Source organism: Aureobasidium namibiae (genome assembly GCF_000721765.1).
Source record: "Aureobasidium namibiae CBS 147.97 unplaced genomic scaffold scaffold_10, whole genome shotgun sequence".
NCBI classification, from domain to species: domain Eukaryota; kingdom Fungi; phylum Ascomycota; class Dothideomycetes; order Dothideales; family Saccotheciaceae; genus Aureobasidium; species Aureobasidium namibiae.
This window is the reverse complement of record NW_013581199.1, coordinates 1,005,369-1,028,695: the sequence shown is the minus strand read 5'-3', so window position 1 is coordinate 1,028,695 and position 23,327 is coordinate 1,005,369. Positions and strand designations below refer to the sequence as shown.

At 51.7% G+C, this 23,327-nt stretch overlaps 10 protein-coding genes across 10 annotated transcripts; 4 read left to right on the top strand and 6 right to left on the bottom strand.

Annotated features, from left to right (window-relative positions):
- Positions 1 to 221: 221 nt before the first annotated feature.
- M436DRAFT_48890 (uncharacterized protein) lies at positions 222 to 1,998 on the bottom strand (the record flags this gene model as incomplete). Its single annotated transcript, XM_013571210.1, has 3 exons — positions 222 to 966; positions 1,020 to 1,811; positions 1,874 to 1,998. The coding sequence occupies 3 exons, from the start codon at positions 1,996 to 1,998 to the stop codon at positions 222 to 224; spliced, it is 1,662 nt and encodes a 553-aa protein (XP_013426664.1).
- Positions 1,999 to 2,711: 713 nt separating this feature from the next.
- On the top strand, positions 2,712 to 5,693 carry M436DRAFT_73635 (DUF917-domain-containing protein; the record flags this gene model as incomplete). Its single annotated transcript, XM_013571453.1, has 3 exons — positions 2,712 to 3,206; positions 3,240 to 3,302; positions 3,342 to 5,693. The coding sequence occupies 3 exons, from the start codon at positions 2,712 to 2,714 to the stop codon at positions 5,691 to 5,693; spliced, it is 2,910 nt and encodes a 969-aa protein (XP_013426907.1).
- Positions 5,694 to 5,736: 43 nt separating this feature from the next.
- M436DRAFT_73634 (uncharacterized protein) lies at positions 5,737 to 7,845 on the bottom strand (the record flags this gene model as incomplete). Its single annotated transcript, XM_013571452.1, has 2 exons — positions 5,737 to 7,790; positions 7,827 to 7,845. The coding sequence occupies 2 exons, from the start codon at positions 7,843 to 7,845 to the stop codon at positions 5,737 to 5,739; spliced, it is 2,073 nt and encodes a 690-aa protein (XP_013426906.1).
- Positions 7,846 to 8,449: 604 nt separating this feature from the next.
- On the bottom strand, positions 8,450 to 10,312 carry M436DRAFT_48727 (dihydroxy-acid and 6-phosphogluconate dehydratase; the record flags this gene model as incomplete). The annotated part of the gene is made up of 2 exons (XM_013571180.1): positions 8,450 to 9,631; positions 9,680 to 10,312. 2 exons carry the CDS (start codon positions 10,310 to 10,312, stop codon positions 8,450 to 8,452), a joined length of 1,815 nt encoding a protein of 604 aa, XP_013426634.1.
- A 410-nt stretch (positions 10,313 to 10,722) lies between these two features.
- On the top strand, positions 10,723 to 11,529 carry M436DRAFT_48795 (NAD(P)-binding protein; the record flags this gene model as incomplete). Its single annotated transcript, XM_013571189.1, has 1 exon — positions 10,723 to 11,529. The coding sequence occupies one exon, from the start codon at positions 10,723 to 10,725 to the stop codon at positions 11,527 to 11,529; it is 807 nt and encodes a 268-aa protein (XP_013426643.1).
- Positions 11,530 to 12,748: 1,219 nt separating this feature from the next.
- Positions 12,749 to 14,476, bottom strand: M436DRAFT_48455 (histidine acid phytase; the record flags this gene model as incomplete). The annotated part of the gene is made up of 2 exons (XM_013571133.1): positions 12,749 to 14,283; positions 14,335 to 14,476. 2 exons carry the CDS (start codon positions 14,474 to 14,476, stop codon positions 12,749 to 12,751), a joined length of 1,677 nt encoding a protein of 558 aa, XP_013426587.1.
- A 1,270-nt stretch (positions 14,477 to 15,746) lies between these two features.
- On the top strand, positions 15,747 to 17,474 carry M436DRAFT_48919 (uncharacterized protein; the record flags this gene model as incomplete). The annotated part of the gene is made up of 1 exon (XM_013571214.1): positions 15,747 to 17,474. A coding segment is annotated over one exon (1,728 nt), but the record flags the coding sequence as incomplete, so codon positions are not given.
- Positions 17,475 to 17,691: 217 nt separating this feature from the next.
- On the top strand, positions 17,692 to 19,355 carry M436DRAFT_64689 (MFS general substrate transporter; the record flags this gene model as incomplete). Its single annotated transcript, XM_013571293.1, has 2 exons — positions 17,692 to 18,018; positions 18,066 to 19,355. The coding sequence occupies 2 exons, from the start codon at positions 17,692 to 17,694 to the stop codon at positions 19,353 to 19,355; spliced, it is 1,617 nt and encodes a 538-aa protein (XP_013426747.1).
- A 1,285-nt stretch (positions 19,356 to 20,640) lies between these two features.
- On the bottom strand, positions 20,641 to 21,720 carry M436DRAFT_48939 (uncharacterized protein; the record flags this gene model as incomplete). Its single annotated transcript, XM_013571220.1, has 2 exons — positions 20,641 to 20,958; positions 21,199 to 21,720. Coding segments are annotated over 2 exons (840 nt in total), but the record flags the coding sequence as incomplete, so codon positions are not given.
- On the bottom strand, positions 21,715 to 22,968 carry M436DRAFT_48973 (uncharacterized protein; the record flags this gene model as incomplete). The annotated part of the gene is made up of 2 exons (XM_013571223.1): positions 21,715 to 22,003; positions 22,607 to 22,968. Coding segments are annotated over 2 exons (651 nt in total), but the record flags the coding sequence as incomplete, so codon positions are not given.
- Between the last annotated feature and the right edge of the window lie 359 nt (positions 22,969 to 23,327).

The following is a 23,327-nucleotide window of genomic DNA, read 5'->3' as shown; positions in this document are numbered from 1 at the left end:
AGATTCTACATCATCACTCGCCTGCTAGTAACAATAGTCTGTCGCGTTTTTTACTTCATAGTACTTTATAGGTCTCCAATCTTAGAGTTGTTCACATGATTAAACTTTATCAGTGATACTTGCTCGTTCTCAACAATTGTGCAGAAGAATTGTCATAGTTTCGTTATTCATTGACTGATATGAAAGAGGTAGGTCAAATCTATCAAAGCTTGATTAAGCGATCATTTGAAAGCAACATTAATCTCATCCTCTGGTCTCTGGAGATCATCAACCATCTGCATGTCGCTGTGTATGACTGGAGGCAGAACTCCAAGCTTCTGACCTTCGTCTAATGTGAAAGTCGCAAATTCATCCACCTCATCAATAATACCGAGCCCTTTGGGAGGAAAGACGAAATTCAGCGTCACATGAATGCCAGCACTAACCACAAAGCCCATAGGGAAAGCAAGGTAGTAGAGCTTTGCGCAAGCGGCTGGGACACTGATGCCTCCCACAGCGTTGGCAAGACCAGGAATCAGATAGCTCCAACCGATGACCCATGCGACAAAGCTTCGCCAGTTCGCACCATGCCAGAAGAAGAAGACTCCATCTTTGCGACCGTGGTAGAGGTCAGAAAGCTTGATCTTTCTTCTTCTAACAATCCAGTAATCGGAGATCATGATGCCGCACATGGGTCCAAGGAAGACGCTGTAGGCAGATAGAACGCTGATGAACGTTGATGCAGATGACAACAGTTGCCACGGGCAAAGAGCTATACTGAGTATGAGGCCAATGTACGCCCCGCGTCTGATGTTGATGTAGTTGGGAAACAGTCCAGCAATGTCCATGCCGGCCGAGAAGGCATTGTCGATGGTGTTGATTGCAAGTTGCGAAGTCACCAGACCACATCCAGCGAAGAAAGCAGCCGCGCGGGACTTGGCATTGTAGTCAGTATCCAACCATTTCTGCACGATGTCTGGTGGGTTCCTGTGTAATGGTCAGTCCACTAAAGTCATAACAGATGGTATCATGGTTCGTACCAGAGGGCTTCTCCATAAATCTTTTGCGTGGCCGAGGAAGTGAGGCAGCCGAAGAGTGGCATTATGATACCCAATCCAATAATGGAGATCCATTGGCCGAACACCTGATCTCCAGGGCGTCGGGCAAAGCGAGAATAATCCATCTGGTTGACCAAGCCAGCAGCGATGTTGCCAATGACAGTGGTGACGCCGAATGTGATTTTCCAGCCCAACTCTTCGGGGGTCTTGATAGATGCAGCCTGGTTGAGTAACGGACCGGCTCCATGTGCCGTGGCCAAAGCCCAGATTGTCATACACATCAAGGTGATACCCGAGACTATGGTCATCCACAAGATGATATGTTTCATACCCTCGGGTCTGATGTAGATGATGGGAGCCATGATGAGGTTGAAGAGCACCCAGCCGATGAATTGTTTTGTATCCAGGTTCGCGCTAGCTGGGAAGTGGTTCTTCATGTGCTGGAAACTGGGGAAGATGGCAGCAAGGACGTTCTGAACGCAGAGTCCTCCGGTCCATGACTGTACGGCGAACCAGACCAAACTCAGGATAATGCGCTGGATCAAGGCTACGTATTGACCTCGAACGCCCCATACGTAGCGAGACACAACACAGAAGCCTATGTGCCACGAAGCCCCTACATACCCATTTGCGATGGCTACCAGTGCGATGATGACTTTGCCAATGATGATGGCGACAACGGCTTGCCACACAGAGATACCAGTAGCAACAAGGGATCCGCCGAGCTGCCAGTTGGAGAGAGCAATCTGATTGATAGCCCAGAACGATATGAAGCTGAGATTGTCAGTTAGTCGCGCAAGAATCAGATCAGTAGAGATGCAAAAATTGACACTCACGCCCAACGAGTCCACGTTCGTCTATGCGGGGGTAGAGGACGGATGTCATCGTTTATCCACACGTTGGAGATGTGCCCATCGCTCTCTGGGACCTTGAGAAGTCTTGACAAATGTTTGGGGTCCATCGCAACAAGTGTAAGAGATATGTCGACAGAATGTTCTGTGTCGAGTATGGACAGATATATGATCGTCGCTACCCCAGCCGGTGGACTCCAGGAGATAGCGATATCAGTGTCCGGCGGGGCAGGCCATGTGTGGCTGCAAGCAATACGACTAGAACTTTGATATGGCGATCGGGCAAGTCACCAACCTATCGCGTTTGTAATAAGCTCTGCCCAGTCAGCATTCCAGGACAAAGGTCTTCTGCGCATTCTGTACACAAAATACGGGGTGATAGCCCTCGAATTATGTGTTATCAACTTATCAGGAGTGCCGCTGCTGTTAAAAGGTAAAAAGTGACGGGTCGGGTATCTTGTGTCGGAGCAGGTCAGATTAGCGGTGTTCGAGGGTTGAACCAGAAAGCTTGCTTCGGCGGAACTTCCACTCTAGGGCTTGCCGACGGCCAAGGTTCGCCGACCACCCCAAGCTCTTGCCTATCTTTACCCCGCCCCTTGAACTCGGCCACGAATGCTATGGATGCCACCAATGATACGACCCACCGACACAGGATATCTTATCGACGACCCCAACATGCCATAGCCCCGCCGGAATCACTGTTGTTGATAGCAGGAGCCATGTCTGTGCAACTGCCGATGCGAGAACTACAAGACTGTTGCGTCGATGCATCTCGACTCTCTCAAGGAGGCTGACTTGTCTTGAGACGCTGCGCAAATCTGACATGACTTCCCATCCCAGCATCAAATGCGTTCGCATCGGCATAGACGTAGGTGGCACAAACACAGACGCGATCGCCATCGACACATCACTGCAACACACCGAGACTCGGGGCCTCCTCGCCCACTTCAAGACACCAACCACGCCCGATGTCACCGAAGGCATTCAAACCGCTATACGGGCTATACTCGATCTCTCGCGACTTTCCACCTCGGACATTGTGAGTGTTACCATAGGAACGACTCACTTTATCAATGCCGCGATTGAACAAGATGCCCGTCGCTTGAACAGAGTGGCTATCATTCGTCTTTCAAAAAGCTTCCTTCGCGAAGTTCCTCCTTTCTCGGACTTTCCTCCTGGACTTGCAAAAATCATCAACGGCTACGTGGGCTATGTTGATGGCGGTCTCCACATTGACGGCTCTCAAGAATCTCCTATCGTCGAATCTCAAGTCGTTGCCAGGTGTGCCGAAATCAAAGCTCTTGGATTGACCTCGGTGGTTATCGCAGGAGTCTTCTCTCCGGTTGATGAGATCTTCCAGCAGGAGGAGCAGGTCAGAAAGATCGTGACCAGAGAGCTCCCGGGTGTCGAGATTGTCTGTTCCCATGAAGTCGCCAACATCGGTTTCCTTGAGCGAGAAAATGCTAGTATCTTGAATGCAGCAATCCTCGATTATGCCAAACGAACAGTCAGCGGTTTCCGTCGCGCAATGAAGGCATTGAAGTTGACCTGTCGACTATTCCTTACTCAAAACGATGGCACGTTGCTCGATTCTGCGTCTGCCGCCAAGTTTCCCATCCGTACATTCGCTTCTGGTATGACGAACTCAATGCGCGGTGCTGCCTACTTGGCTGCTCACGACACTCGAAAATCCTCGGCCATTGTCATAGATATAGGCGGAACAACAAGTGATTGCGGCGTCCTCCTTCCTTCTGGTCTTCCTCGACAAGCTGCAGCATATGTTACAGTTGCTGGAGTACGCATGAATTATGCTATGCCACACCTCCACAGCATAGGTCTTGGAGGCGGTACCATTGTGCGAAAAGAGGCCGACGACAAGGTCGTTGTTGGACCAGACTCAGTCGGGCATTACCTTACAAGAGATGCTTTGGTGTTTGGAGGCGACATAATGACGGCATCTGACATTGCCGTTGCTGCAGGGAAAGTCAAAATGGGTGACAGTGGTCTTGTCGCTCACCTCAACCAGAAGGAAGTCGTGAATGCACAAAACAGCATTAAAGCACTCCTCGAAAGAGCGATTGATGTGATGAAGACTTCTCCTGACCCGATGCCAGTCCTTTTAGTAGGAGGTGGTGCAGTCATCGCTCCTACCTCTCTCGAAGGTGCTTCCGAGCTTACCCTTCCACCATACCACGATGTCGCAAATGCTGTTGGTGCAGCCATTTCCAAGGTTGGTGGTGTCGTCGACACGATTCAGGATGTTTCAGGTCAGACTTTCGAGCAAGCTGAGCAGAGAGCCAAGAATCTCGCTATTCAACGCGCCATTGATGCCGGTGCTATCAAGGAGAGTATCATAATTGCGGAGGTCGAGAGCTTACCTGTCACATACGTCGCCAACCAATTGAGAACGATAGTGAAAGCAGTGGGTGAGCTGGATCTCACGGCGCAGTCGCAGACAACCATGGACGATACTGAGTCTGAGATCGAACATGAGGAAGAAGGCGTCAAGAAGGCTGCGCCCAAGACCATCGAGGTACCTCGAGTTGACCCAAGAACCTATGTTCCTTCAATAGTCAAGAACGAGACAACTGGCAACTCGGAATGGATACTCTCTGAAACGGACATCGACTTCATCTCCAATGGTTGCTACGTCCTGGGCTGCGCAGGAGGCGGCTCAACAGCAGCATCGCGTTTGCAACTACGTGCAATGCTTCGTCAAGGACATAAGATGAGGATAATAGATGCTTCTGCTCTATCGAAAGATGCATTGATCTACTGGGGAGGTCATATGGGATCTCCATCAGTGTCAGTCGAGCGTCTCCAGTCTCTAGAGACAGTCGCTGCATTCCGAGAGCTCATGGATTACTTGCACCATGACAAGGTGGATGCTGTCATGGGACTCGAGATTGGTGGTGCCAACGGTATGGAACCACTTCTCGTGGGATCCTCCCGCTTCTTCGACTGTCCAGTCATCGATGCCGACTTCATGGGCCGCGCCTATCCTACTTACTGGCAGACCACCTTAGCCGTACATTACCCTGGCGAGCTTGTGCCCTGTGTCATTGATTCTGGCGATGGAAAAACGATCCTGATGACTAAGGCACCAAATGACGAGATCGTTGACCGAGCCCTACGTGCATCTTGCGCAGAGATGGGCTCGCGAGTGGGAATGGCAGCAAAGCCCACGACGACGGAGATAGTGCGTACTTCGGGAGTCCTAAACACCATGTCGCTCGCCTGGCGCATTGGTCGATGTATCGCTCTATCAGAGGCCACCAACACGATGGCCACCGTGGCAGAGGCAATCGTCAACGAGGCCGGCGGACCCAAGAGTGCGAAGATCTTATTCCGTGGTAAAATCACACAGGTCGAACGACGTGTATACAAAGGACACTCGCACGGCTCCATCACAATCACTGGAACGGAAGAGGACGACGAAGGCGCAGCTACGACAGCCGCAAACCGCATGCCCGCCATCAAGTCCGGGGGCCAATTGAAAATTCCCTTTAAGAACGAGAGCATTTTTGCCGAACACACTTCGGATTCAGGAGAGAAGGAATACCTTGCGCTGGTGCCTGATCTCATTGCTGTGCTGGATGCTGGCTCTGGTTGTGCCTTGGGTGTTCCTGACTTCAAGTACGGCTATTACGTTGTTGTGATTGGCATTACGTGCTCCCCACTTTGGGTAAATACACCGGAAGGTATCAAAATTGGTGGACCAGGTGCATTTGGGTACGATCTTGAGTACAAAGCTTTAGGAGAATATGTGGAGCCGAAGAGCGTTATTGCAGAATATAGTACATAGCAAGAGAGGGTTAGCGAGGCCATCGTTTCCTATCAGAATATACCTAGACGATCACTCTGTTACTCTTTCTAGTCTCCTCAGCATAACCCATCTTACGTCCAGTCACCCACAACTGAACCTCGTCTTTGTCTTTGGCATGTCTGATCTTTCTGGGTGCGTATCGCAGAACATCACCTTGCGTGACATTGAACCAGGTGTATCCATGCTTGCTGCTCGTTATGTTGTTGGTGACCCAACGTGCGACCAGCTTCATACCCGGATCCCATCTGCCTACTGTACCTGAAATACCTCCGGCAATCTTGACGACAGGGTCGGATTGCCTTGCCAACGCAGCTTGGTGGCCTCCACGACCAATGACCTCGGACCAAATATTTCCGCGTGTCGACGCCGTCGTCAAGTTTGCATGAAGTGGTGTGGCTCCGTTCGGAGCGTGATCATCGACCCATTTCTTGACAAGCTCAAGGTAATCCCAAGCCTCCATATCACGATAGAAGCCACCATGGATCTTCTCGGGAAGAATAGAAATCGTAGCCCAATCTGAGCCACCCAATGCCTCGACGCGACTCTTGAATTCAGCAACACCCTCGTTCAAGAAGTAGTCATCCCATGTGCCCACGGAGATGTGAATGCGATCACGCAAGACTTCACCCAAGCGCAAGGAACTGTTCCAATTGGTCACGATATGATGAGCCAGATCCATTGACTTCCAGTACTCCACAGCTTCAGGGTAGATCTCGCCGGTGACTTTGTTCCAAGGCTCTAGAGGATAGCTGTTGAGTCCTTGGACACCAAACACAGCATTCCAGATGTCCCATTGGAGAGATGAGCGCGAAGAGGTGCCAAAAGTTAGTTCCCAATGATTCTCCGTAGCGGTACTAGCCAAGATTTGCTGTGTTCCGTTGACGAATTCTCGGATCGAAGGAATCTCGCTACCATTGGGATACGTGTAAGCGCTTGTACTGGTATACAAAGGAATCGCTTGGTGTTTGTGAAAGTCCAAGGAGTCTGGGTAAGATGAGAAACACGCGCCAAACAGATCAGGTCGGAAGATGACGCTGGCGGCAGAGATCCACCCTCCAGTTGAACCACCGTCCTGGATGCGGGCATACGGCTGAGGAATCGTGTTGAAATGGGCTTCGAGGTACGGAATCAGCTCTTCGTTAATCGCATCACCATATGGACCAAGGTTCGCCGTGTTAACGCCGTAAGAATCATCGTAATAGGGTGTCTCGTGACGGAACGCAACAAGGATTATCTTTGGGGTCTCGCGACTGGTTTTGTTCGCCGATCCGGGGATGATGCCTGTATCCCATGTCTCCCTGAAGCTGGCCCTTGTTGAGTAAGAATCTGGTCCTTGTCCTTCGGCCCAATGATTCTGCGAGTATATGACTGGGTAACGAGTAGCGTTATCCTGGACGTTGTAGCCATAAGGTAGCAAAACGTTCGCACCCAAGTACATGTCGCGACCCCAAAACTCGCTAAGTTTCTTGCTTCGGATCTTAACGTGTTTGAGGTACTGTGTGTCTTCGTAATTGCCTTGGGCACAGCCGCCAATCTCGTGACCTTGGATCTCGGGAAATGGAACCGTGTTGTTCAAAACCAAATTGATAGTTTGTGCCTTGCCAGAGACCTGAACATCGATCACATCAGATGCCAAATCGCCAGCCCCGGACACCGAAGGAGCTCCATCACCACAAGGAAACTTCACTCTGACCACAGATCCATCGCTACGTTTGGCGGTATCGTATTGCTTCAAGAAGGCTTGAGCCCGATAGGTGCCAGCCGGTATATCTTCCAAACTCTCAATTGGCCAACCGAAAACGCCAGTGTCTGTGTTTCGCCGAGTACCTCCTGAAAGCTTGATGGTATGGTTGTGTTGAAGGTTGTTGACGTTCATACCGAAGAAGTAATCTTGTGTCGTGGTGTCATCAATATCATCAAGAGGATCAGTCCCGTTTGGTGAGAGAATGAACATGACACGCCCAGAAGTGCCATTTCCGACAGATAGTGTACCAGTAGACAGTTGCACATGGATGCCGTGAGCTTTGGCAGAGACAATTGGAAGGATAGAAAGCAAGAAAAGAGCGAACAGTGAGGCTCGTAATGTTAAGTAGTAACTCAGCAGTGCGGAACCAGGCCGAAGTCTCGACATGGTGTAAAACAAGGCTGGACAAGCGTTCCAGAAGCACAACAAGAAGAGAAGGGTTTCATCGAACAGGGCGAAGATAGTTCTTTTTGAGGTCTGGGATCAGGAGGCTGGCTAGGGTCAGTTCCTGGTCAATGAAGATTGATCGCCATGCCAAGCACTTGGCACTTCTGCTAGCGTTATCGCACATTGAATGAAGAATGCTGGACTCTCGCTGCAGTCGTCAGACCACGTGTGCAACATAGCAGTACCCTGGATCCTAGACTGTCGTTGTCGATCTGGTGGTTCATTGTTTTCTACTCTGGTTTCACAAGATAGACGTTGTGACTTGTATCGCCCAGTAGTGGGTGTAAACATGTAAGCCTAGGCCCGTGCAGGCAGTCTAGCGGAATTAGGAAGGTGCCTCTGCTTGTTAGGGTGTGCTTGTCGTCTATGAGATTGATAGAGCAGATGGAGGTACTTTACTGACGATCGGTCACTGAGGGGTGCGATCTGTCATTTGCGGTGAGTGTGAAGCGAAACAATAACGTCTGTTCACGAGCGTCGTGGTCGGAAAGCGAGTTAATATTGATAGTAGAACGACAAGGGACACTCAAGATCCTGAGAATTCTTACGACTCTGACGACCCGCTGGTAGTCAAGAAATCGAAATCACAACCGTGGTCTGCCTGATTAACACAACGCTCGTACAGACCTCTGTATCCTCTTGCAGTTTTCCGAGCTTTCTCAACACTTTGTTGTCTAGGGCTCGCTGCTTTCGCTGCTATCCGCTGAGTTATCACCTCGTCAGGGACCATGAGTTCAATCGACCTTCTTTCCAAGTCGAACTCGATCATATCGCCATCCTTGACGATTCCGAAGACAGAGTCTGTGATAGCAGATTCAGGCGACACGTGTAAAACAATAGTACCTCCAGCAGTTCCCGACATACGACCGTCAGAGATACGAAGCATGTCCTGAACACCTTGAGCTGCAAGCTTGCGTGGGATAGGGATGACGCCTGCTTCAGGCATACCAGGGTTGCCAATGGGCCCCACGCCCTTGAGAACGAGCACGGAGTCTTTGGTGACATCGAGGTCAACGTCGTCGATTCTTTGCGCGAGATCTGCGGTATTCTCAAACACTACTGCCGAACCGCGATGTGACAGAAGTTTACGATCCTTCGATGCTGAGGCTTTGATGATTGCGCCATTCGGAGCAAGATTTCCATGGAGAACAGCAAGAGCTGAACGAGGGTAGATCGGGTCGTCAAGTGGTCGGATGATTGTCGCAGAGTAGGGGAAGCTTCTGAAGGTGCCGAGCTCCTCTCCAAGTGTTTTCCCGGTGATGGTCTTTGCCTCCAGATACAACAAAGGTCTCAAGGTGTTTAGAAGCGCCACCATCCCACCGGCATTATGAAAATCATTCATGTAATTGTCTCCACTTGGTTTCAGATCAACCAGTAGAGGAGTTTTGCGTCCGATTTCGTCGAAAGTATCCAACGTAATTCTGCCTGCGACGTCTGGGTGGCGGTTGATGATTGCCATGAGATGGACGATTGCGTTAGTACTACCTCCAATGGCTTGGAGGACGGTAATTGCATTAAGGAAAGACTCCTTGGTTAGAACGGTTTGAGGTCGACATGCCTCTTTGGCTAGAGCCGCTGCGACCGCATTTTTACCAGTCTCTTCTGCTACGCGAAGACGAGCAGATGATATAGCCGGAGCGGAGGCGCCTCTTAAGGGCATCATTCCCATGCCAGCAACAATACAAGCCATGGTACTAGCAGTCCCCATGACACCGCATGTTCCGCCCTAAGAGATGTTAGTAATGCCAGGGTCTTCTCGGGGACATGTACGTACAGTAGGCGCCAATTCTTCGTTGACAGCAGATATCTCCTCAATATCGATTGCGCCAGCTCGATATGCGGCCCAATTATTTCGACAATCAGTGCACGCACCAATGCGTACACCCCGATTCGAGCCGGGCATCATAGGACCAACAACAAGAGGGAGTACAGGCTTGTTGGACGATATGCCACCCATGAGTTGCGCAGGCACAGTCTTGTCGCAGCCCCCGATCATGATACAAGCGTCTAGTGGTTGCGCCTTTATCATTTCCTCGGTGTCCATGCTCATAAGATTCCTTAGGTACATGCTCGTCGGAGATGAGAAAGATTCGTGCAAGCTGATGGTAGGGAAGTCGATAGGCAATCCACCACTTAGCATGACCCCTCTCTTGGCCGCCTCGATAAGTTGAGGTACCTGAGAATGACATGGGTTGAATCCCGAGTGAGTGTTGATGATTCCAATGACTGGCCATGACAAAGCGTCATCACTGTAACCCGCTGCCTTAATAAAGACCTTGCGAAGGAATAAAGAAAAGTGTGCATCTCCGTAAGAAGTCAATCCTTGACGTAGACCGCGCGCAGTATCAATTGGACGGTTCAAGTCGTAATCTGCTTTTGCAGATTCTTGCTGATTGGGGTCGGCCATGGTGGTTGCTGTAGGGAATGTGGGCGACTTTTAAGACCTTTTAGCTCGGGACGACCGTCGGAATTTCCGCTTGCCGTATTCTCCTCACTGTGTGTATTTCGACGGATTCTCCGGCCACGACATTTTTAGCTTGATTTTCTTTCTGCTTATTGGCAACGTGAATGCGTACGGGAAGAGCCAGTACAACCTACCATGGCTTTCTGAATCATGCTTGTGGGCCGCTTTTGTGTGTCTTCAGCGTCACGGCGCTCCGGCGCGCGGGATTTCCGCTCGGCGTCACCATGTATTTATGTAGATGAACAGCACGCCACATCCTATCGTATACCCAAAGGCTTTCGTCGTCCAGATACTTCGTGTTTTCATCCTCTACCACTTCTTCGCTTCGACCTGCCAGCTCAAAATCTCGCGCGATGCATGATCTCACAGGCAAAGTCGCACTCTTCACCGGACTCGGACAAAGTCCAGGCCAGGGCTGGGGCATTGGAGCAGCAACAGCAATTCTGATGGCTCGACAAGGAGCCAAAATCTTCGGTGGAAATCGCACGCTGGCTTCGACGACTTCGACACAAGACGCCATCAATGAAGCCGGGGGCGTTTGCGATATTGTTGGGTGTAACGTTACGGACGCGGACTCGGTGAAAGCACTGGTGGACGCATGCATGGCAAAGCACGGAAGAATCGATATCCTGGTGAACAACGTAGGGAGATCGGAGCCGGGTTGCCCTGCGACCATGTCGCCTGAGACGTGGGACGCACAGATGGACATCAACCTCAAGAGTGTCTATCTGCTATGCCACTACGTGTTGCCTATCATGGAAAAGCAGGGAAGTGGCGCGATCGTGAGCATCTCAAGTATCGCGGGCATGCGATACATTGGCAAACCTCAGATCGCCTACTCGGCCACAAAGGCCGCCATTATGCAGTTCATGAAGGCAACGGCAGTGATATATGCTGCGAAGGGCGTGCGACTGAACACGGTTGTGCCTGGACTCATGGAGACTCCCTATACCCAAGGCATGGTTTCGCGGTATGGCAAAGATGGCGACTACGAGAGTTACAAGCAGATGCGGGATGCCCAAGTGCCCACGGGCAGAATGGGAGACGCCTGGGATGTGGCGAATGCGGTCTTGTTCCTGGCCTCAGACGAGGCAAAATATATCACCGGGCAGAAGATCGTGGTTGACGGTGGTATCACGTCTTCTACCGGACGCGCATAGATGCAATCGTAGTGTACCGAGTATGACCAGTATTTTCGACCGATAGACGAGAAGATCCAATCCTACCGTTGTCCAACCATTGTATATGCCGACGGATAATGCAGTAACGGCCGGTCGCAATGTATAGATTCCATCTCTTAGATCGAACAGCCTTGAACCATCGCTGTACACTCGTTTGAGTTTGACTAGGCGCGTCTAGTTTTCCTGTCGGAGGCTGATGGTAGGACTTGTTGGCGGAAGCTGTTGGCCGTGGCTGTAATGGAGCGGCCTTCGAAGACTGGTGACGGTGATTCTTGCTTAGCAAGTATGAAGCACCATGGTCACGCTAGCTGTGGAATGGTAGCCATGTCGCTCGCGATTGCTGCGAGACTAGAAGGTCAGACCGGAAGGCGAGATATCATCTGTGTCTAGATATCAGCGACAGTCATCGTCCGAAGGTAGTACAAGGAGTTGTGACAATTCGGAAAGAGACGACAAGAAACGCGGTTCGGCGGAGAGACGAGACGCGTGGATGTGCGTACGTCATGATCTCGACAACGATCGCTGTACGATATACGACTGGCTAAACATCGGAGTCATCATGGTGCTCTGTTTATCTCTCGGTATGACCATACCAAAGAAATGTCACGAATCAAACTGGCAAGTGCGACTTAGGAGGACATGGAAATGAATCCTGGAGAGTTTCATATGAGATGGACGAGTATAGCGTAAGATCTTGTTTCCAATCGCTCGTTGCTTCTACCACCAACCCTTTCCGTTGTGATTGCATGGACTTTTTCAAAACCAGAGGGGGATAATATAAATTCGGATACAGAACAGCGAGAAGATATTCCGTGATAAAAGACACACCAATCGTCTCTGTAAGGTCTCAAACAGACTTTGACCAACTAAAATTATCATGAATCATCCCTGCTCCGTTGTTATATGCTCGTCGACTCGAAAGATGGTTGTGATTGGGAGCACCCTGTCTGCGGACAAGCGCACTTGGCAACGCGTGACGTAGGTGTCACACCGCGTCTCTTTTCTCACTTTCTGCTTTCTGCTTATCTCTGCCCTTCCGTTTGATGACAGAAACACAACTGCCATGCACGTCCCCGCGTTCTTTTGGCAAGAGCAACCTTGATCAAGTTCGTCAGGAATTTTCTTGTTATTATCATACACCGCTATTCTGATCGTCGTCATTCTGCTCTACAACATCTGTCTATACATTATGAAGAATCTAGGAAGTAGGAGCACGGCCGTTGTAGTTGACACCAGCAGTGGCGGTGTAGTTGGCGTAGCAGTCGTAGTTGAAGTTGATCTCGTTGACTCTCTTCTTCAAGACGTTGACCATGGTGTCGAAAGGACACAGACCATCCTTGTCGACGGGGCAGCCAGCATGCGAGTCCGAGACGGGAATGACCGCATCGTTGACGAGGAAGCGGATTTGCTTGGTCACGTTTCTGGAGGGGCAAGTCATGATTTGAGTGGTGAAGTGAGTGGCAAAGGGAACCAGCTTGCTAGCAACGAAAGAGTTGGTGCCGGTGTTGCCAGTGGCGCTGAGAGGGGGACCGCTGAACAAGGCGGTGAAGTTGAAAGCAGTGAGGGTATCGAGGACAATAACCTCGTGGGTAGCATCAGCATAGATGGACTGGTTCAAAGGGAAGTAAGTCGAAGAGTTGTCAAAGGTCTTGTTGAGAGCAGACGTGGCATCGGGGTAGGTGTGGGTGAAGCGAGCGAGCCACTCCTGGAGGAAACCCTTGCCCTGAGCAGCAGCGACGGGCGAACCAGGTCCGTTGTTGTAGTAGAAGGACAGATCGTAGTAGTACTCGTAGTTGATGAAGTCCTCTTCGGTGAAGAGACCGCAGAACTTGGAGTAACCGAGAGCGTTGGTCTCATAAGAACAGAGCTGCAGCATATCAATGGCGTCGACATAGGTGAAGTTGAGAGCACCAGAAACCTGAGAGTTCAGTCTGGCGAGAGTGGCATTGAAAGCGTTGACGGCGAACTTGTTGGCGACGGTGCTACCAATGCTACCACGGCTGGCGATGTTGGAGTTGGGGCAGACCTCATAGGCAGCACCCGAGTTGTTGACAGTCGAGTTCTCGACCAAGATCTCGATGTTGACCTGGTCGAGGTATTCAGGGACACCAAAGAAACCAGCAGCAAAGTTCTCGGCGGTCTTGACCATGCGGTCCTGAGACTCGGTGCGGAAGACGGGAAGGGCGTCTTGGTAGGTGAAGTTGTTCAGGAGCTCACCGTACAGCTGACGGTACTCGACACCGAGCTGGAAGTTCTGGCTACGACCAAAGGGAGTAAGAAGCTCGGCGCCGAGCTTGTAAGTCCAGTCGGCCAGGAAAGTCAGCTCGCCAGTCACATTGAAGCCCGAAGCGGTAGCGTTGTGGACCTTCTGAGCAAAGGTTGAGGGACCAGCACCGCTGGTGGGGTAACGAGCACCGTGACGGTACAGCAAGAGCATCTGATTGATGGTGCAACCATCGGGAATCAAGGGACTTGCTTCGGAGAGACCATAGTCGGCAGATGAGACCGAATACCAGGGACTCAGATTGCCCCAGTACTTTGTGATGTCGAACTTGTCGCCAAAAGCAGACGAGCCATGGGGCTGAGGCACAGCCAGCGGGAAAGCGGCAGCGGCAGCCGAGTTGTATGGGTACAGGGGAGCGGTCTGGATAGCGTCGCCCTCTAGCCCAGTCGGGGTAGGACCGGGGAAGCCGACTTTTGACTCGTCAGGGAAGAGAGAAGTGTTGACCTTGGCTGGAAAACGTCAATGAACGTGTATACCGCATACATGGATGTGCTACTCACTGCTTGCCGGAGGGAAGACGTCGCTAGCAGTTGAGCCGGCAGTCTTGGAGGCCGCGAGCTTGCTGGAAGAGCTCACAGCGGCAGCAGAAGCTACATCGGCCACAAGAGCCAGAGCGGCTACATTGAACAAGGAAGACAGCATCTTGGTCAAGTCGGTACAAACTCAATTGTTCACAAGATGATATTCGAGGTGCCGACGACCAGGCATTTGTACTTGTACCATCAAGGTCTCGGATCCTCACGGTAGATCCTCCATGCCATTTCAGGCAGCTCATACCAGCCGTAGTCAGTGGGGAGCTCATGGATTGAACATTGATCCTTCAGAAATTGACGGAGAAAGTGCAATCGTGCATACCAGTGTCGTCATGCGGGACAGGCCAGGGCTTCGCCAAGACCCAAGCAGAGCTTGTCTTGATCGCACGTGTTTCTTGAGATCCGACCAAAACACCAACAAGCCCAGGATCCCGACAAAAGCAAGACGAGCACGTGTATTTTATCACAGAAACCTCCGACAGCATGGACCGGATTCCTGATGCCATTGGCAGCTCGACTTATCCTTTCGAAACATTGAGCGCCTCTGGCTTCTCCGCGCCGAAGTCTATACGCTTGCCGACACCTGTTCCGCGCGTCTTGCGCGGTGCGTTCATTGTGAACAACAAGTGCCAGGCCTCAACTCAAGCGATACTCGATGGATGAAAATGCTAAGCACTCTAAGCATACGCCTTCGATACTTGGCGAACGCTTCTTTGCATATGCATATCGAGGCTTGGAAGTCGCATCGGTGCGACGTTCAAACGTTGCAGACGGCTAACAAGGCATCGGAGAGCATCGTTCTCGATCATGTCCAGGTTGAGGCCCCTTGCACTCAAATGAGATTGTCCCGTAAACCTAGCCCTGCTGGCTCACGGGCGAGTACGGACAGCAGGTACCTGAAGACGCAGTGCAGCCTGCGCTCTTTGGTGAGTTTGTATTAGACGCGGTGATGTCTGACCCCTATCTCGTGTTCTGAAGACATGTTCTGCGGCCACGCGTCCACCTCTCGCACACGGACTGCGCCTCTCGCGTCTGCAGAGCCCAACACGACATCATTGAGATGAGATTGTAGGAAAGCCTGTAAGTCAGTGATATGCTGATCAGTAAAGCTGTCCCTGCTGTCGCGTGAGGTGAGGACCGGTTGCACATTGACCAGACTGTCACAAATGCGACTTTTACAGTCCCCTTTCAGCACCCGGCCGGTCAGGGTGTGTCGCAACATCATCGCTGCTGCCTTGATACTATGCCTTGTGCTATACCATATCCCCGACCGGACCTGGAGGGGCGCCAGCCTACTCGTCTTTGGCGCACACTGGGAGAAGTTTCCTCTGCATGTGCACACCTCCGCGGAGTTTGGGCGTTGCTGATATCCGACCTCCAGGCTCAATGGCTATTACGCAGGCGTCCACAGCCTTATACCCGTCTCAGGTCACGCACGCGCAGACCAGCCGTATGATCCGGTCGAGAAGTGCAGCTCCCCGTGGCTGGAAGAGCAGGAAATACACGACCGCTTGGTCGAATACAACCCCTACCGCAGGCCAGGGGATGCTGGCGCGAGATCCAGTGATATCCAGGAATGCTTCCTCGATCATGCACGGACTGTACGTGTCCCAAGAGTGCACTCGTACCTTGGTGTTCCACAGGAGCATCCCGATCATTTGTACGGCTCATACGATGCATTGGGTCTCAAAGACGACGTCTGTTTCGACAGCGAAGGTCGCCTCGGAGCTTATGCCTCACCCGCGAACTCGACCTTGTTCGAGCATGCTTCGCCCTCGCCGTATGAGACCAAGCGCACTCTGCAAAACCCAGTGGACTGGACCAGTATTGACTGGGCAGCTGCGCAGAAGAGATGCTACGATGACAACTTCGCAATCGAGGGCACCAAGCAGTCCAAGACCTCGAGTGCCCTATCCCGTATATCTAGGCAGGCAATCGTGTTACGGACCTGGACAGGATACGACTATACACCCCACGCTATCATGAACCTCAGGGCACTGCTCAGTGAGATGTCGCTAGGATCGGGCGGCGAGTACGACATCCACCTGCTTGTTCACGTCAAGAACAACTCGGCGCGTTTCTGGGAATCTGCACAGCTTTATGACAAGATACGCGAAGAGAGCGTCCCAGCAGAGTTTTGCGGTCTAGTCACACTCTGGTCTGAGCAACAGATGGAACTGGTCTACCCTGGACCATTCTGCAATAGTACCAACAACAGAGCTGGCACGCCTATCCATGGTGTTTACAGGAGTTCCCATATGCCTTTGCAGCACTTTGCGCAAACCCATACACAGTACAAGCATTTCTGGAACTGGGAGATGGACATACGCTATATAGGTCACTACTACGAGCTCTTTGACCGCTTGGGACTGTGGGCAAAGTCGCAGCCAAGACGCGGCATATGGGAGCGAAGCGCAAAGTACTATATCGAAAAACTACATGGAACCTGGGACCAGTTTTCTAGAATCGTCGAGAGAGAGAATCCAACCACCGTCTTTGGCCCTGTGCCCTTTGCTGGATCGTTAGTGCCTGACTTACAGCAGAGAACCGCGACACTTGGCAACGAGGGTGCAGGTGATGCCGATTTGATAACATTAGGTCCCTTGTTCGATCCCAACGATTCTGGGTGGTTCTTTGCCGAGGACGTCACTGGGTACAATACAGACTTGCCCATGCCACCTCTCCGTAATGCCATCATCGCAGCCTCGCGAATGTCTTCCGAGCTCCTGCACATTATGCACAAGGAAACCTTCGAGTACAAACGTACAATGTGGACCGAAATGTGGGCACCGAGCATCGCTTTGCACTACGGATTGAAGGCGGTCTATGCGCCACATCCCGTCTACCATGACCGAAAGTGGCCAATCCTGACTGCTAATAACATCTTCAACGCTGGCAAATATGGTTCCTCCGGAGGAAATGCCTCGTCTGTTTTTGGGGCGTTCGAGCACAATCATCTGGGAGGCACATGGTATCATAACGCGCGATTTGCTGGGGACATCTGGAGAGCATGGCTCGGTCGCGGCAGTCGAGAAAACAAGGCTCGGACAGGACTCGACCGGATGTGCCTGCGTTCCATGCTCTTGCACACGGTCAAGCACGAGTAGGCAACCGCTGGCCACGCGTTGACAACGACGGCTAGAATTCGTTGTCAATTCCGGCTAAAGTTGACCGCCGAGCGCCCCAGACAAGGCCCCGCATCATAGACACCGGTCTTGCCCTTTTCGGGCGCGCCTCTACACAAAACATCCACAACACAATATGGGCGCGAGTCGCGCTCCAAAGCCATCTTGATTATCACAATCACCGTTCAAGCACTCACTCATGGTCAATTCAACAGAGGCCGACCACTCACGGCCGACAAGCCATGATGATGCTCAATCGACGCGGCACATCGAGCCGCTCGACGTTGAGGACGATGCTCAAGACTTCGAATTGACAGGACTCAGCTTGATCACGGTCGTGTCTGGCTTGGTGCTTGCCATATTTCTAGTGTCCTTGGATTCTGCAATTGTCGCGACAGCGGTTCCATACGTGACAGCAGATTTCAAGTCTGCTGGCGACACGGCTTGGTACGGCAGCGCATACACTCTTGCTACCTGTGCTCTCCAACCAATTGCTGGCAAGCTGTATGCAAAATTTTCTATCAAGGTTTGTGTTACCAACGCCCATTCGCGAGCACTCTCTGACAATCATAGACAATGTTCCTTGTTTTCATGGCTCTTTTCGAGACTGGATCTTTAGTTTGCGCCACGGCTCCGAATGCTATCGGATTGATTGTTGGAAGGGCAATCGCTGGAGCTGGCGCCGCTGGCTGCACGACTGGCGGATTCTCAATCGTCGCAGTGTCTGTCAAACTGCCCCGACGGACTACATATCTCAGCATGCTGCAGTCGACCTTCGGAATCGGTATCATGCTTGGACCACTTCTCGGCGGAGTCTTGACACAGCGTGTCACCTGGCGATGGTGCTTCTACATCAATCTTCCCATCGGTGCTGTCACAGTCCTCTTTCTGGTCTTATTCTTCCATCCGCCAAAGGCAAACCACAGCAACACTTCTGTACAGAAGATGGCAAGCCTGGATCTGGTCGGTCTTTTGCTGTTCGCACCAGCTACGATTATGATGCTTCTTGCTCTTCAATGGGGCGGATTGCAGTATGCTTGGAGTAGTGCTACCATCATCGGACTCTTCGTTGGCGCTGCAGCTCTCACATCGGTCTTCGCTCTCTGGCAAGTCCGCAAAGGTGACGATGCAATGATACCGCCAAAGTTGTTCACTCAACGTGTCGTCTTCTTTGCATGTCTGACAGAATTGTTCGCGATGGGAGCGGTCTACATTGCTATTTACTACCTCCCGCAATGGTTCCAGATCGTCAAAGGTGTCTCTCCGATCAGATCTGGCGTTATGTATCTACCGTTGTCGATGTCCGATGTCGCTTCTGCCTTTATGGTCGGTATACTTCTACCTTATGTTGGTCTCACCAACCCTTTCATTCTGGCGGGTACAATTTTACTGGCTGTTGGGTCTGGTCTGCTATCCACGCTTGATCCGTCATCGAACAGTAAATTCTGGATACCCTACCAAATCCTTCCTGGCATGGGTGCTGGGATTTCACTATGGATGCCATATGTTGCCATCCAGACCGTGTTGAAAGCCGAAGACATTCCTGTCGCCACCGCTCTACTCCAATTCTTCCAGTCCTTTGGCGCAGCGCTGTTCTTGGCTCTAGCACAGGCTGTCTTCTCGAGCATCTTTCACGCTTCTCTCGAATCAACGGACATTGTCGGTCTGGATCTTTTTGCTATCGTCCATGCGGCTCCTGCGGACTTCCGACAACTGGTTCCGACGGGTGACCTTGCGCAGGTGTTGCATGCATATAATCAAGGGGTGACGAGTACATTTTATCTTGGAGCTGGATTGGCTGCAGCAGCGTGCTTTGCGAGCTTCGGTATACAGTGGAAGAGCTTCAAGCCCAAGAGTGATTGATTTGTGCAAAAGCGCGAGGACATCAACACTGACGGGTCACTCGAGTCAGAGACTTGGGTCAGGATGGAAGCACGTCTCGTCGGCATGAAAGAGGATTGTCATGGTATTATTCGCCGGTTCTAGGGCATACTCGTATTCACTACACTGTAATACTAAAGATCTACTTTTTACAGAACATCCTGACTTGGGATTTTACTTCCCATTGAACACACAGACAGCACGATCACAACTGTAGAATAAATCACTGCTGTGTGTAGGTGGCCGAGTACTTCATACCTTGACAGCCGGTCTCCCGCGCCCATGTCGACGGCGTCGCACTGATACCAGCATTACCCGAGGCGAACGTTATATCCTGGATGTAAATGTACCCGTTCGTAATCGAGAAGTGCGATCCACACTTGGAGCTAGTGATTGAGTGGGAGAACGAATACTGGTTTGATCCCGAGCCGATGCCGTCGATCTGATCACTGCATAACAGCGGGCCATTGTCTGAGCCGCCGTTGCTTGGATAGTACACATTGATTATCGCAGTCCCTGATGCACATGACTGCCCTCCTACGTCGCATGAGCAGGGGAAGTCGAACTCGATGTAGACTGAGCCTCCAGAGGGTGGAGGCTGGCACTCGAGGTCAGCTATGCAAGGGTTGCCGTTGTCGTAGAAGAGAACCGAAAGGTCGGCTGTTTGACAGTGGAACGTGGTGCCCGGATACTCCAAGAACATTGTCCCGCTTTGATCGACTTGGACTGTGCCCATGCCGGAGGTTGGGGTGATGTGTGCCCTGTCTACGAAGCCCGAGTTGAGCGACCAGTCGAAACCACCGCCGCTGAAGCTTGAGTCCCACTGGCATGTAGCGTCTGCATCTGCGTCCGAACAAGCTCTCCAAGTTGCGGCGGGCTGGCGCTGTTTGGGGTCTTGACCTCCGTAGAAGTTGCCAGCAAAGTTGGGGAACTTGTTGTAGCATGATGACCCGTCAGGTGCACAGCAAGTCACTGCATACCAGATCTCTTCCCCAGTTTGAGGCCAAGGGCTGCTGGGATTGGCGTACTGCACCCCGACGTAGGTTCCATCAGAAATTGTTCTGCAATTGCCGAACTGGTCGATGTCGCCAGAAGGACAACTGAAGACACACTGGAAACCTGCACTTGCTGAAGTTTGGCAAGACCAGCCCGCTGTCTGAGGGCATGCTGGGAAGCAGGTGGTCAATGGCCCGCAGTAGGACGCGACATTACATTCAGAGAAACAATCCGTGTTTTGCTGGCACGGTGCTCCATCTGAACGTACGCCGCAAGTGCCCAGCGAATTACAAAACCCACCGAGACAGTCTGCATTCGTCGAACAAGTTGCATCATCTTGTCGTTTTCCGCAAGTCTTCTCACCATTGCAGAATGAAGTCTTGCAATCTGCACTTGCTGAACAAGTCGCGCCGTCTGCAAGCTGCCCACAGGTCCGTTCACCGTTGCAGAATTTCGAGGTACAATCATTATCAACAGTACAGGCCGCTCCATCCGCAGACTTTCCACACACACCTTCTGTGTTGCAGTGACCAGATGAGCAGTCCGAAGCTTGTGCGCAGCTGGTACCATCAGCTCCAGTGACACAGATCTCTTGCTGAAAGCTGCATTGTCCTACAGCGCAATCCGAAGCGATACTGCAAAAGCCCCCCAGCTGAGACTTGTTTGCGCAGGTGAATAACAAGCATGCTCCGGAGAGGCAATCCGAAGAACTATCGCAGCTTGCGCCATTCGGTGCCCCTGTAGGTGATGGTGTGCTCGAACTACTTGTCGAAGAAGCCGTCGAGGAGGCGGTCGATGTTTGCGTACTGGATGTTGTGGCTACTGACACCGGGCTGCATTGATTGGATACACATGACGAAGAGAGACAGTCGCTGTCGTAATAACAACCCACTCCGCCTGTGCCAGAGGAACATTGTCCATAGTGATTGCAAACCCCACGTTTGCAATCAGTACTTTGTTTGCAAGGCCCGCCGTCTTGACTCTGGTAATTGCACGCTCCTAGTATGCAGTATCCAGTCTGACACTGCGAAGCAGAAGTGCACTGCTGACCAAAGCCAAGGGTAGGTATGGACGACGAGACAGAGGTAGAAGTCGATGAGATGTCTGAGGATGAGGACAACGTAGACGAGGATGATGGATATGAGGAAATGGCAGACGCAGAACTAGAGCTTAGTGTCGAAGAGAGAGTTCCAGATATTGAGAGTGTTGAGGCGAGCGAAGTGGAGCTCGATGTAGATGAAGCCGAGGTGGCCGGTCCGCTGGCAGACGAACTCGTAGTCGCGGACGACACAAACGTCGCACCTTGGACGTTGTATGCCTGTCTGTATGCTGCGCCGACCTTTTTCTTCATATAGCATGCAGCACCGCTCAGAGAAACATCTACACATCCTGGGGTAGAAGAACACGCATCGATGCATGCTTGGAATGATGATACATATATCATCCTCAGATCATTGCCGTAACGATCGACGAAGCATTCGATAGCGAATACAGCACCACCTTTTGCAAGATATTGAGTCGAGTTCGATGATGGACAGGAAGGAACCTGCGTCTGGGGGCCTGCCACGTATCCAGAAGCTGTGCTGCTTGACGTGCTGACTGTACTGAAGGACTTTGAGGCGGTCGAAACGAGCCTTGCGCCTCGGATTCTAGAAGCCACGTTGTAGACCTGACCAGTCTTGTACTTCATGTAGCATGCGGGCCCCGACATCGAAACGTCCACACATCCATCGGTGGTGGCACAAGCATTGATACAATCTGCCAGCTTCAGGGACGGGATCGAGACAGATCCCATATCATTGCCATACCTGTCGATATAGCACTCCACGATAAAGACATCGCCATTGGAGCTTTGATACATGGTTGCATTGCTGCTGGGACAAGAAAGTGATGCTCCTGAGGATTCGACGAGGCTTCCAATGTTCGATGCTATGGGGACGGTGGTCTGACTCGATGATGTTGATAGGGCTGACGTCCCACTAGATGACGGTGATGAGGCTGGCACTGTGACGTACATGATGGAACCAAGACTCGGGGAAGACTGCCCGGAATGCGGTGCAGAAGTAGAAATGGAAGAGCTTGACGTCCCAGTCTGGTAAGATATCGTGGAAGATGCCGAAAGTGTTCCTGAAGAAGCTATCGCTGTACCGTTCAAGGACGACGAAGAAGAGGCAGGCGGGGCAGCCATGACAAGTCTCACAGCGTCAACTCGTGCGTTGTGTCGTGCAGGCTCCAACTTCGACTTGAGATAGCATGCCGAACCGGAGAGACTGGCAGCAACACAATCCTTAGTCCCAGCACAAGCAAGAGTGCACGCTGTCAGATTCGCGACGTAGACCATTCTCAAATCTCCACCGGCAAAATCAAAGCCGCAATTGATCTCGAAGACTGAGCCAGAGGTCGTTTGGAAAGTGCTTGCGTTGTATGTGGGACACAACTGGCCGGCCGGGAAGGGATCAGCATCGCTTCGAGAGCCCAAAGAGAAGGATGGGATATGAGCCTTGAAGAACGAGTCCCTGGCATTGACCTGATGTGGCGACGCATTTGTCGTCAACACCAGAAGAAATAAGAATGTGAAAACACGCGTAAGGAACGACATGTTGGCGCAAGAGACGATGTCGACAAGGTATCAAGCCGACAACTCGAATTATATTCTGAGTCCAGCATGTTGGCAAAAAGAAGATTGCACCTTCTGCATTGAGTGTTACCGTGAGATCGGCTCCTTTCACCTCCCTCTCTGGAACCTCAGAGCTATAGGCAACACGAACTTAGCGACCGTCGGGTGACTAGAAGTGTCAGCTCGCAAAAAAGTTGCCTGTTTCGTTATGTCCGCTGCCACGTTGTGGCTCGAGGTATGTGCTTGTGCAAGACTTCCGTTAATGGTTGGACTCCTCGCTCGTAGGTGAGGAGCTAGTCCATCGTATGTACCTTCAGATCGTGGTTTGAGGCGTGTTTCGG